The 12,561-nt window shown below is 33.8% G+C and overlaps 1 protein-coding gene across 13 annotated transcripts in view; it reads right to left on the reverse strand.

The window, feature by feature from the left end:
* LOC115217556 (girdin) overlaps window positions 1-12,561 on the reverse strand; it is a 180,609-nt gene that overhangs the window by 42,680 nt on the left and 125,368 nt on the right. For all 13 annotated transcript variants that reach the window (XM_036507587.1, XM_036507585.1, XM_036507583.1 and 10 more), the window contains 4 exons: window positions 9,174-9,298; window positions 3,606-3,695; window positions 1,235-1,342; window positions 517-601 (listed from right to left, as the gene is read on the reverse strand). In XM_036507587.1, the coding sequence (XP_036363480.1) occupies window positions 517-601; window positions 1,235-1,342; window positions 3,606-3,695; window positions 9,174-9,298 (408 nt within the window). The remainder of the gene's footprint in view (window positions 1-516; window positions 602-1,234; window positions 1,343-3,605; window positions 3,696-9,173; window positions 9,299-12,561) is intronic.

A 12,561-nucleotide genomic window follows, 5' to 3' on the forward strand; every position in this document is an offset into this window, starting at 1 on the left:
ATTAAATGGGGATTGTGGGTTCAAATCCAGCTATATATACTTTTCTCTATGAAAATAAGGAAGCATAAAAATAGTGGAATATTATCAATAGTTTGTGTGTGATTTCTGAGCACAGTTATGAAGGCTTACTTTTTAACAAAAATAAAAATAGTAGAAAACAACTCTCAAGGGAAAAGAGGTGATATATGTATAAGAAATACATACTTTTGAAAATGTTCTCAAAGGCAGTACATTCAGTAATATCTATGTGGACTTGACACCACTTGAAATATCAAAAACTTCACAAAAAATATAATTTCAAAAGAAGTTCTCTATTTTATGGTTCTCTATGAAATTCCAACTATCTTATAGTTTTCAAAATGATCTTGGAATTTCTACAAGTACTGTTAATATATATATTATTTTTGATCATATTTAAACATCTATATTACATTGAAATAAAAAATAAGTCTTTAGATGAAATTATTTTTGCATGAAAGAAATGAAAAAGATATAGATTGTTATTTAAGTACTTACATCTCGTTCAACCTCAACCACTCTGTCTTTTATTTCCAAAATCTGTCTTGTAGGATTACTGATATTTACAACAGATGATATGTTCCTTCAAAAATAAAACCATTAATATTTTAAATACATAACTGGACATATATGCATGTATACATTCATATACTCACACATAGCATACATACACACACTCATTTATATACATATATTTGTATATGTAAATTATATTTATGTATAATATGTGTGACTGTACATTCATGTGCATGTATCTTGAAAAGTTCCACCTAACTTTTATTGAAAATTTACTATTACTCTCAGTTTAACAGCTTAAAATCTCATGCATGAAATATAGCTAACAGCATAAATACACAAATTTTTATATAAAAGTATGAGAGAGAAAGGAAATTAAAGAGACAGTCTTAGGTTGATACAGATATATACTGGTAACAAGAAGATAATACAAAGAAAAAATGTGTAAAATGATAATGCATGAAAGAAAGTCTATTAACAATATTTAGGGATGTAAAGTAGGAGGAATTATATGTGGAAGATATATGTAACCAGTATATCTGTGTATATGCAAATATGTCAGTATGTAAATATGTGTGTGTGTGTGTGTGTGTGTGTGTATACATATGTATATACATGTGTAGACACACACACACACATATATATTGAAGAAGTACAGTGAGAGGAAGCAGATGCGGAAAAAATATACAACAAGTAGTACCCATCTTGGAACTCTTCTTCAAGTCGTTGTTTGAGTGATTCACAATCCCTCTTAACTGAGCGAAGTTCTTCTTGTAATTTCATGTTTCTGTTCTTGGACTCCTCTAGTCTAGATATACAAATGATTAAAAAAAAGTTATGAATAGTCAACTACTGATTGGTTCATAAACCAAGAAATAGAAATAAAAAATGTTCAAAAGAAAACAATAGTGTGAAGTTGGGGTGGTTTGACTAAAGAAAATGGAAAGATAATCAACACAAGTCAGTAGCAAAACTGTAATTAATTTTAATTTAGAAAGCTGCAATACGAATGATAAATATAGAGCAGTGCATCAACAACTGACAGCAGGTGTGGTAGTGGTGGTTAATATGTCTATTTATGTGAAAAAAAAAGGTAAATAAGCAATCTATTAGTGTTGTGATGGTGACATAGTATATACTAGCTATATTGAGACAAGGGAATTGTAAATACTAGGTGACAACAAAAAGAAAAACATGTAATGAAAATAATGAACAAAATATATGAATTTTTTTTATTAAATAAAGAAGAAAATGGGAAAATGATGGGAAACTAGGGTGAAATAACAATGGAAATGAGGAAGCAATGTGAAATGAATGTAGAATGAGTGGGTTAAGTTTTGGGAGGGAATGTTAGTCAATTAGTGTCTAATACATCCTGGAATCTTCATATAGGTGACACGTATTCTGTTTATATCTTGAATAAATGAAACTATTGACATGTCATTTTGACAATGGATATTTATTTTACACGAAAACAAAATCACATATGCACATTCAGGCCTATAAGGACATCCACACATGCATAAATTGCTTTCACTCATACACAAATGGATGCCAACAATGACATGTACATGCATAAATTGTTTTCACTTACAAATGCACACAACAAAAGATATTCCAGGGATAAAAAGAGACAGAGCAGAAACATGTGATAAATGAATACAAAACAGTTTTTAATAATTTATATAAATAAATTAGAGCAAAGCTGTGTGTGGGGGTATCAAATGTTTGATGATAAAGCATAACTTCCAAAAACAAAAAAAAACAAACAAAAAGACAACACTACATTTGAATAATAATAGTTTAGTTTATAAAGTAAAGTAGATCTGTGTATGTGTGTGTATGCAGACGTGTGCACGCAAAATTGCTTTATTGTTTGGGATACATTTGACATGTAATAAAACTTAGTACAACCAAACTCCAGACAGCAGAAGAATGAGGTGAGGAATTTTAACCTAATTAAATAAATTTGAGAACGGCTTGCTGTGAAATATTTCAAACTAAAAATATTAAACTTGCAATTGATGTTAAGTTATAAGATTGATATGAATATTTTCTCATAGCTAAAAGCCAGAATTCAACTTTCAAAATATTTAAGCAGAATGTTAATAGCTTCACCAGCAGGGATTGCAAAGAGCATGGCCTTTCTCTCCAAACCTGGATAATTAAAAAATCCAGGGAACTAATAGTGGTCTGCATCAGCAAAATTTGTATTTATTGCTTAAATTTAAAGTTAAAAACAAAACAAAAACATTTGAGCTGCATTTTCTTTCTTGATGTGAATGAAAAGAAGATATATATGTATATTTCTAATAGTTGTATTTAGTTGTATAAGGATATTACAATTTCAAGTAAAGTTTCTTGCTTTTCTTTTCCTTTTGCAACACAGACTAAACTAATCAGCCTATTCATAGCAGTTGTAACACCAACAGCACACACTTGGAAGGTAACATTATGTATATAGGCATGTAAAACTAAAAATGGCAACTAAACTTATTGCAAAGGTATTGATTAATATATGCTATACAGGGGTGGGGGGATAATGTCATACATTTAAGGCTTAATGAGATACTTTGAAAATACCAAAATTAAATTCATCTTCCTACCTGGTTAATGTTTAATTTTAATCTTTAAGGTTAAAGTTAGTTTAACTGTAACAGGATACAGCATATACTTTTTCTTAATTTTGCAATTAGCATATCTTTTATCTTTTACTTGTTTCAGTCATTAGACCATAGCCATGCTGGAGCTACACCATAATCATTAAATTTCTCGAGAAATTTGATCCAGATCAGATATTTTTTTAAGTTGTTGAGATAGAGCATATTGATACATTGTATATATAAATATATATATATGCCAATGTGTGTGAGCACATATATTATTATTAAGACTATTATAGTGTATTAGGAGCAAATATGTCGATTCAGAAATGTTTTATTGAGACCATGAAGTACACAACTATATCAGACATAATTTTTATAAAATTATATTTCATTTCTAGAAGAGATTAACAAAAAAATCTCACTTAAAATATCAATGAGTAAAACATTATTTGTCTTGTGCCTTACCTACTCTCCAATGAAAGAATCTTGTCGTCTTTTATTTCCGTATTTTTCTTTATAGCATCTTGCATCATATTTTCAAATACCTGGAACCGACTGCAGTGAAATTTAAAAAAGAGAAAAAAGAACGAGTTTGATAAAAGTAACTAACTCAAATATAAATTTATTAAACAAATTAACTCAATCTTATTGATATTTGTTACATTCCTGCATTCTTAAACCAATTCATTGATGACAGGATTTATAGCTAACATAATATGTATTAGTAACCAATTGCATAATACTTAATTTAGATATGAACATGATTTATAATTAGAACTGTGATATACAGCAGTGAAGACACGTGGCTTAATGGTTAGAGTATTCAGCTCATGATTGTAAGGTTGTGGGTTCAATTCCTGGCAACACATTGTGTCCTTGAGCAAGTCATTATATTTTCACATTGCTCCAGTCCACTCAGCAGGTAAAAATGAGTAGTACCTGTATTTCAAAGGGCCAGCCTAATCACATTCTGTGTCATGCTGAATCTCCCAGAGAACTGCATTGAGGTACATGTGTCTGTGGAGTGCTCAGCCACTGGCACATTAATTTCACGAGCAGGCTGTTCTGTTGATTGGATCAACTTGAAACCTCACTGTTGTAACTGATGGAGTACCAGTTATACAGTAATGATTACAGTGATTGCAAAATTGAAAGCATTAGTGACTATAAATTTAAAACACTAAATGATGGTTGAAACCAAATACAATATTCCTAATTTATCAGTAAGATACTTCTACATGTTTCAAATGAACCCTATTATCAAAAATTGTTTGGCTGTCAGTAATAAGAAATTGCCAAACATTGTCATAGTTTCATTTTATTTTCTATCAATAGATTAAAGATAATATAATTCAATCAATGTGTAACAAGTGACTTAAGGTTATAAGCTAAAAGATGTTCTGATGTAAAAAGGTTGAAGGGAGAGGTACAAAGGAAAAAAGAAATAAAAGGTGTTAAGCAGAGGAGGTATAGTTGAAATAAGAGGCAAAGTGGCAAAGAGGAGGAAGTGAAAGAGAGAAAGAGAGAGGGAGGGAAAATTGATAATGCTGAGACATAAGAGAAATATAATGCATTATATGCAGGAGGACAGTTAGGGGCAAGGAGACATAGAGGAAGGAGAGGGAAGGAGAAGAGAGAGAGAGATTTAGAGAGATAGATTGAGTGACGGAAGGGAGTGGATAGAGAATAATAGTGAAAGAGTATGGAACCATTCTCATACAGAAAATGGAAACTTTTCGTTTTTGATGATATATGATAAAGCTGTTGAAAATATGGAAATTGCAAAAAAAAATGTTGCTTGTCTATCTGTCTGACAGTTATTCTGTCCATTTGCCTCTCTCTCTAACACACACTCTCTCTCCCTGTCTGTCTGCCTCTCTCTCTCAGCAAATAGCTGTGGAAGTTACTGTTACACTTCTACAGTTGAAGGGAGAGGTAAAGTGTTTATCAATATTTTCAGAGTAGACTGATGCATACATTGAAAGAAAAGTAGAAACACAGATGAAAATAAAAGTATTAACATAGATCGAAAGAAAAATAGATACATAGATCGAAAGAAAAGTAGATACATAGATCGAAAGAAAAGTAGATACATAGATCGAAAGAAAAGTAGATACATAGATCGAAAGAAAAGTAGATACATAGATCGAAAGAAAAGTAGATACATAGATCGAAAGAAAAGTAGGCACATAGATCGAAAGAAAAGTAGGCACATAGATCGAAAGAAAAGTAGGCACATAGATCGAAAGAAAAGTAGGCACATAGATCGAAAGAAAAGTAGGCACATAGATCGAAAGAAAAGTAGGCACATAGATCGAAAGAAAAGTAGGCACATAGATCGAAAGAAAAGTAGGCACATAGATCGAAAGAAAAGTAGGCACATAGATCGAAAGAAAAGTAGGCACATAGATCGAAAGAAAAGTAGATACATAGATCGAAAGAAAGGTATATACATAGACTGAAAGAAAGGTATATACATAGACTGAAAGAAAAGTAGGTACATAGATTGAAAGAAAAGTAGATACATAGAGTGAAAGGAAAGTAGATACATAGACTGAAAGAAAAGTAGATACATAGACTGAAAGAAAAGTAGATACATAATTGAAAGAAAAGTAGATACATAGACTGAAAGAAAAGTAGATACATAGATTGAAAGAAAAGCAGATACATATACATATAGTTAAATAAATAGCGGGAGAGAGGAGGGACACAGAAGAAGTGAGAGAGAGAGTAGATACATAGATCCAATGAAAAGTTGATACATAGATACATTGTTACATCAAAGACAAATAACTACAGAAAATATTGATATCATTTTCACTTTTCATTACCACACGAGGATAAAATTAAATCACAATGGTTGAGTACTCCACAGACATGCATACTATTAATATAGTTCTCAGGGAGATTCAACCTCACACAGAATATGACAAGGCTGGCTCCTTTCAATTACGGCTACAACTCATTTTGGCCAGCTGAGTAGGCTGGAGCAAGATAAACCTTCAAGTGGTCAGAAGAAAATGAAAAAAGATCCTATATAGAGGCAGGAAAATCTTTTTAGTTGTGAAGGTCCCTATGGGTATTAATCCAGTCCTAACAGTGGCATTTGTGGGTTTCACTGATCTTGAGACCAAGCCCCCAGATAAACACCAATGCACAGGCTGTTGTAATCAAACTGAGCTTGAGTCCAGTGCAAAGTCACTACGACAGAATAGCAATTATTTAGTCTTAGCTTTCACTGCTTATACTAAACACATATTTTTGCCTTATGATATGGAACATTTCCTTTTTTTCCACTCCTTTGAAAAAATAGTACTCTGTCGGTTACAACGATGAGGTTCCTGTTTATCTGATCAACGGAACAGTCTGCTCATAAAATTAATGCGCATGTGGCTGAGTACACCACAGACGTGCATATCATAATGTAGTTCTCAGGGAGATTCAGTCTCACACAGAATGTGACAAGGCTGGTCCCTTTGAATTACAGCTACAACTCATTTTTGCCAGCTGAGTGGACTGCAGCAAGGTTAAGTACAGTACCTTGTTCAAGAACATAGCACACCACCGGGAATCATACTCATTCACGACTTTATGATTGTGGGTCGAATACCCCTAACCATTGAGCCATGCACCTTCACTCTCTTAACCATAGAAAAAAGGAGTGAAGCTATATAGACAGAGAAAGGAAAGCGTCACTCATTTAAAATGATAATTAGACTGAAATACGGTTGATCTTTTCTAGCTTCTTTACTTTCAACAATGAAGAAGAGAGAAAGACTTTTAGTAACGAATAGTGGGAAAGTCTTTCAGTTGTTTACGTTTTCATTCTGGGGGTTCTAAAATGATCGACTGTTCTTTTCCCACTCTCTTCTTTTCCCCACTCCCAGTACTTATTCACCTTCTTTCATAGTTCTGCTTATCTTTTAGTTTTGGGGAAAGACCATGTTCTTTTTCAGGCACATTTAACATTTCTTCTACAAACTACAAACAAGCCCCACTCCCTTCCTTTCTTTTTCATACAGAAACTAATGCAAATTTTGAATGGGGTATAGCTGTGAAAAGAGCTGAGAAAAATGGGTAATACCCCCTAAAAAATGGGTGGGAGAGAAATGTTGCCAACAGGTGGCTATATGAAATTCAACTCTATACTTTAAAGAATGTTTTCTATTATAGCCTCGGGCTGACTAAAGCCTCGTGGGTGGATTTCATAGACAGAAACTAAAAGAAACCTGTGATATATATATATATGTGTGTGTGTGTGTGTGTGTGTGTGTGTGTGTGTGTGTATATTTATGTGTGTGTGTTTGTCCCCACCACCACCATTGCTTGACAACCAATGTTGGTGTGTTTGTGTCCCTGTAACTTAGATGTTTGGCAGAAGAGACTGATTGAATAAGCACCAGGCTTACAGGGAATAAGTCCAGGGGTCGATTTCTTAGACTAAAGAACAGTGCTCCAGCATGGCTACAGTCAAATGACTGAAAGAATAAAAGAATACCAGAAGAACGTTCTGTACCACTAAACCAAGAATGTTCTTTTAATATGTACAATGTATTTTAAGGCTAAATAGTAATTCTGTTTATGTTTGTATGACTGATATTTTGGTTGGATTATATAGTTATTGGTTTTACACTTCTTTCTATATTCTGTAACTGTCACAATATAGAAACATTTCTCATAGCACCAGCACACAATTTACAAATGTTTACAATTTTTATATTTTCTGTAAAGTTTTCATGGGTCCAGCAAGTTATTTATTATTATTATTAGAACAAAAGCAGCAAACTAGCAGAATCATTAGCATGCTGGGCAAAATGCTTAGCAGTGTTTCTCCCGTCTTTATGTTCTGAGTTCAAATTCAGCTGAGGTTGACTTTGCCTTTCATGCTTTCAGGGTCGATGAAATAAGTACCAGTTGAACACTGGGGTCAATGTAATCGACTACCTCCTCTTCTCAAATTTCAGGCCTTGTGCCTTTAGTAGAAAGGATTATTATTATTAGGATGAAGAAATTGTTGTGAATAGCAGATGACTGGATAAAAGTTTTTATTCTTTTTTTTTAAAAAAAAAAAAACCTAATTGAGGACAGAATTTAAGATTCCCCTAGGTTCAACTTTTGTTGATTTTTCTTCAAAACATTATAAGCAGCAGTAATATACTCTTTAGATGCCAACCTCCAAAAATTGAAGCCAAAATAATTTATCATGATAACATAGATTTTTAAACTTTAGATCTAAAGATTATCATTTCAAAACTGAAATTTTTATGTTCTGGTGACAACTGCTATCAGTGCTCTCTAGAATGAAAAGGGCAATAACATTGTATTAAGTTATGAGGGATGTGATTAAGCTACTGGACAGGCAATGAGTGCAAGAGTGAGGCACTGAATTGCATCAACCAACAAAACACTTCTTACACCTTAGTCATCTTAGCAGAAAGCTTACACATCCACTTTACAGAGCAGTTAATACAAAATTGTGGAAAACTATGTAGTTCATGCCAGCATTAGGATGGAAATGAGCAGAAAATCATGATCATATGCTGGATAACAACAGTCATATTCCCACATTAAGATTAATAGTATTTTATAGCCAAGGATGTTTGATAGAAGGTACTAATATATCTTGGTATGCTAAATTTTCTTTAAAATGCTATTTTAGGAAAGTCACTGTCAACTAAACAATATTAATTGGAAAAAGTATTCCTTTGTAAGGTTTACTATTATATCTTCATTTACCTTCATCTAGAATAGCATCTACATTGGCTATCTCATTCTGGAGATACCTATTTCAGTCAGAAAAGTATAGAACCCACATTAACAAAACTGAAAGCATTGATATCACTCCTATCTGGTTTATACAGAGATTATGTTTGGTATTTCTATTTAGTATCTTCCAGCAAGATCCTCTTATTTGGTGGCCATCATTTGTAATGCATCAGGTTGAAAGAGGAAGGAAGTAGAGGAGGGGAGGAGGTGGCAACAGAGAAGTTAGCAAGAAATATTTTTTTATTTTGATGATCAGGGGAAGAATACCTTTCATCTGATTCATGATTCTTCATTAGCTCTTCTCTCTTGAGACCAATCTGTTCCAGTTCTTGACCAAGTTTCTCTCGTTCATTCAGAAGCTGTTGCATCTGAATCTTCTCATTTACCAAATCCTGAAAGGAAACAAATGTCTACTGAAAAATTTTGAATTTATTGAAATAAGTGAAATGTACTTGGAAATAGCTTGAAATTTGAGGTACTGAATGCTTTTTTCTTTTACTTTCTTTCAAGAGAGAAAATAGAAGTTGTATGATGGTTTAAAAAAATAGACAAAATATAATGATTAAAGTATACTGATCAAGATTTCATATAATTTCTTTGCTATGAGAAAAATGAATCATTAGAATTCAGTACATGCAAAATAATGGAAAACAATTTTTCTTTTAATAATAAAAAAATATCTGAATATTAAAAAAATGCCTTTATCAGTGACAAAAATTACTCTATAATTTCCTATAAGTTATGTTAGGCCACTTTAGTGAAAAATAAGAAAGCCAAGTAATTTAGTAATGAGGAATAAATAATTTAGCAGTTGATGTTTGTCAATTACTATTGTCTTCAACAATTGAAATTTTTAACATTAATCTGATCAAATCATCCTTTTTGTTTGTTTTATCAAAAACGTTGTATGTTGTATGCATAATCTTTTCTCTTTGGTTAAAAAGAAACAATAAAAACAAAATAGCATAAAGATAAGGGGTAAAATACTTGGAAAAAATAGACCCCAGCAAATGTATTTCAAATCTGGCAATATTACAGATCATCAAATGATATAAATATGAAAAGAAAACCTTAAATAATTTGTCAGAAACCAAATGTAAATTTATAACCTGGTTTTGAATTACAGTGAGAACTACATGATTTTGTTCTTTATATTATTAAAATCTTTCTGAAAAACTAAATGAATATTTTCAAGTAAGAGCTGTTTATTATTTATTATTATTATTACTATTATTAGTATTAGTATTGTCCCTTTGATCCTCGGTCGAAAGTTTGCTTATTATTATTATTATTATTATTATTACTATTTTCAGCTTCGCCTCGTATTGCATATTATTTCTCCATACAGGGGTTTTTTTCAATGGCGGCCCATTTTCGCGGGGTTCCACTATTCCCTTCTCTCTCTCCCTCTTTTACGTTGTCTGCCATCCCCCCTCTTCCTTTCCCCCTTCCATTGCTAAGAGCATTTTTAAGCCAGCCCGTCAGTTCAACCTTCGCATATTCCCGTGTCAGGCCGAAGAACGAAATGTTCCCAAGATAAGAGTCTTTCTAATCTAATGTTGTGGTTGAGCTGTTTATTATTTATTATTATTATTACTATTATTAGTATTAGTATTGTCCCTTTGATCCTCGGTCGAAAGTTTGCTTATTATTATTATTATTATTACTATTTTCAGCTTCGCCTCGTATTGCATATTATTTCTCCATACAGGGGTTTTTTTCAATGGCGGCCCATTTTCGCGGGGTTCCACTATTCCCTTCTCTCTCTCCCTCTTTTACGTTGTCTGCCATCCCCCCTCTTCCTTTCCCCCCTTCCATTGCTAAGAGCATTTTTAAGCCAGCCCGTCAGTTCGACCTTCGCATATTCCCGGTGCACCCGCCCTTGCCCACCCCCACCACCAATACCGGATATCTCTATATTTTTGCTCCATCTATACCGGATGTCACTTCTCCCACCACCATTATAGGTGTCTACTCTTCGAACCCCCCTCTTCAATACGCTATTTCACCATGCATTACCCCTCTCTTGATATCCTACGTTCTACTTGCCTAGAACCTGTCATCATTTCTCTGAACCACCCCTCCCCACTGGTGCTCCCCATATATTTCTGCACCCCCCCCCCCACATAAAAAGCACCATCCGAACGTGGCCGATGCCAGACCCCTCTGGCACCTGTGCAGGTGGCACGTAAAAAACACCCACTACACTCGCGGAGTGGTTGGCGTTAGGAAGGGCATCCAGCTGTAGAAACACTGCCAGACTAGACTGGAGCCTGGGGCAGTCCCTAGCTCCCCAGACCCCGGTCGAAACCGTCCAACCCGTGCTAGCGCGGAAAACGGACGTTAAACGATGATGATGATGATGATGATGATGATATCTCCAGAGTATTTCAAAAGCGACTTTGTAGGACTATGTCTTACTTGAAAATTTCTTACAAAATTGGCTTTTGAAACATTAAGGTTCAACAACTTCAATAACTAAGTTATAGCATTCAGATGCCAGTTTAGTGCTGGCTAGGGATCTTACATGTCTACTTATAGCTGAAAAATTGAATATTCAGTAGACAGAAGAAACACTTCAAGAAAGAAAGAGTGTCATTAATCATATGTAGGGTAACCTTAGCTTTATTACAATAACTGTGATAGACCAGTAATTTAGCTGAAGTGTATGCATTTGAAGAAAGTTAAGAAAAAGAGCCAGTCATCATATACAAATGACTATGGCTTCATAATAAGTACCATGCTTTTGCTAACTGTTTTAGGTGCCTATGTAGGTGTGAGCAGACATAAATACACTTTTGACTCTCCTATCCAGAATGTGACAATTGGAGTAGACAGAGATGCATCAGTACTTGGATGGTACCCATTTTCAGATGAGTAAACTGGAGCAATATGAAATTAAGTGTTTTGCTCAAGGTCACAATGTACCACTCAGTCCATGAAGTGAAACCTCTGACATTATGATCTTGAGTTGAACACTCTAACCACTCTGCTATGTATCTTCCTTGAAGAGAGTAGCAGGTGGAGAAAATCAACAATAAACAGAGCTTGGTAATATGGTGGTGGTGGGGAAGCTGTACTACCACATTATTTTACCAAATGCATTACAGAGCAATGTTAATGTGGCAAACAATATGCATGCCTCACTGGACAATGAGGAATGGCAGGGGGTGGGGCAGGGGCTTAGAGATAGACAACTAACAGTAAAAAAAGGGATAAGATGTTGGAGCCAACTGGAATAGATGCAGAAAGTGTGACAATGGTTGTTTCTCATATAACTCTATGGAGGAGGAACCTGAGGATACTACTCACTAGAGCCCTCACCCCCATCCCTAGGAATAGTGGTTGGAGATGATGGATGGATGAATAGAACAAATGCTGTTAGAAAAAGCAAAAACCTAACAACTTTCTCTCCATTATATTTTAGAAGGATCTTATACTTAAGAATATACTACTACTACTACTACTACTACTACTAGTCTTCAGACACTATCTTATAGCAATAGGTTTTTGGTGAAATGACTTAAGTTGCAAAATCTTATAAGAGAGTAAATGTCCTAACTCTCCATTTCATCTCACCTATAAATAAATGTTTCCTTAATGATATAAGTATTGAAGATAAATATGTGAGAAATAACTATATATAATTCTCATT

Source organism: Octopus sinensis, linkage group LG11 (assembly GCF_006345805.1).
Source record: "Octopus sinensis linkage group LG11, ASM634580v1, whole genome shotgun sequence".
Classification (NCBI taxonomy): domain Eukaryota; kingdom Metazoa; phylum Mollusca; class Cephalopoda; order Octopoda; family Octopodidae; genus Octopus; species Octopus sinensis.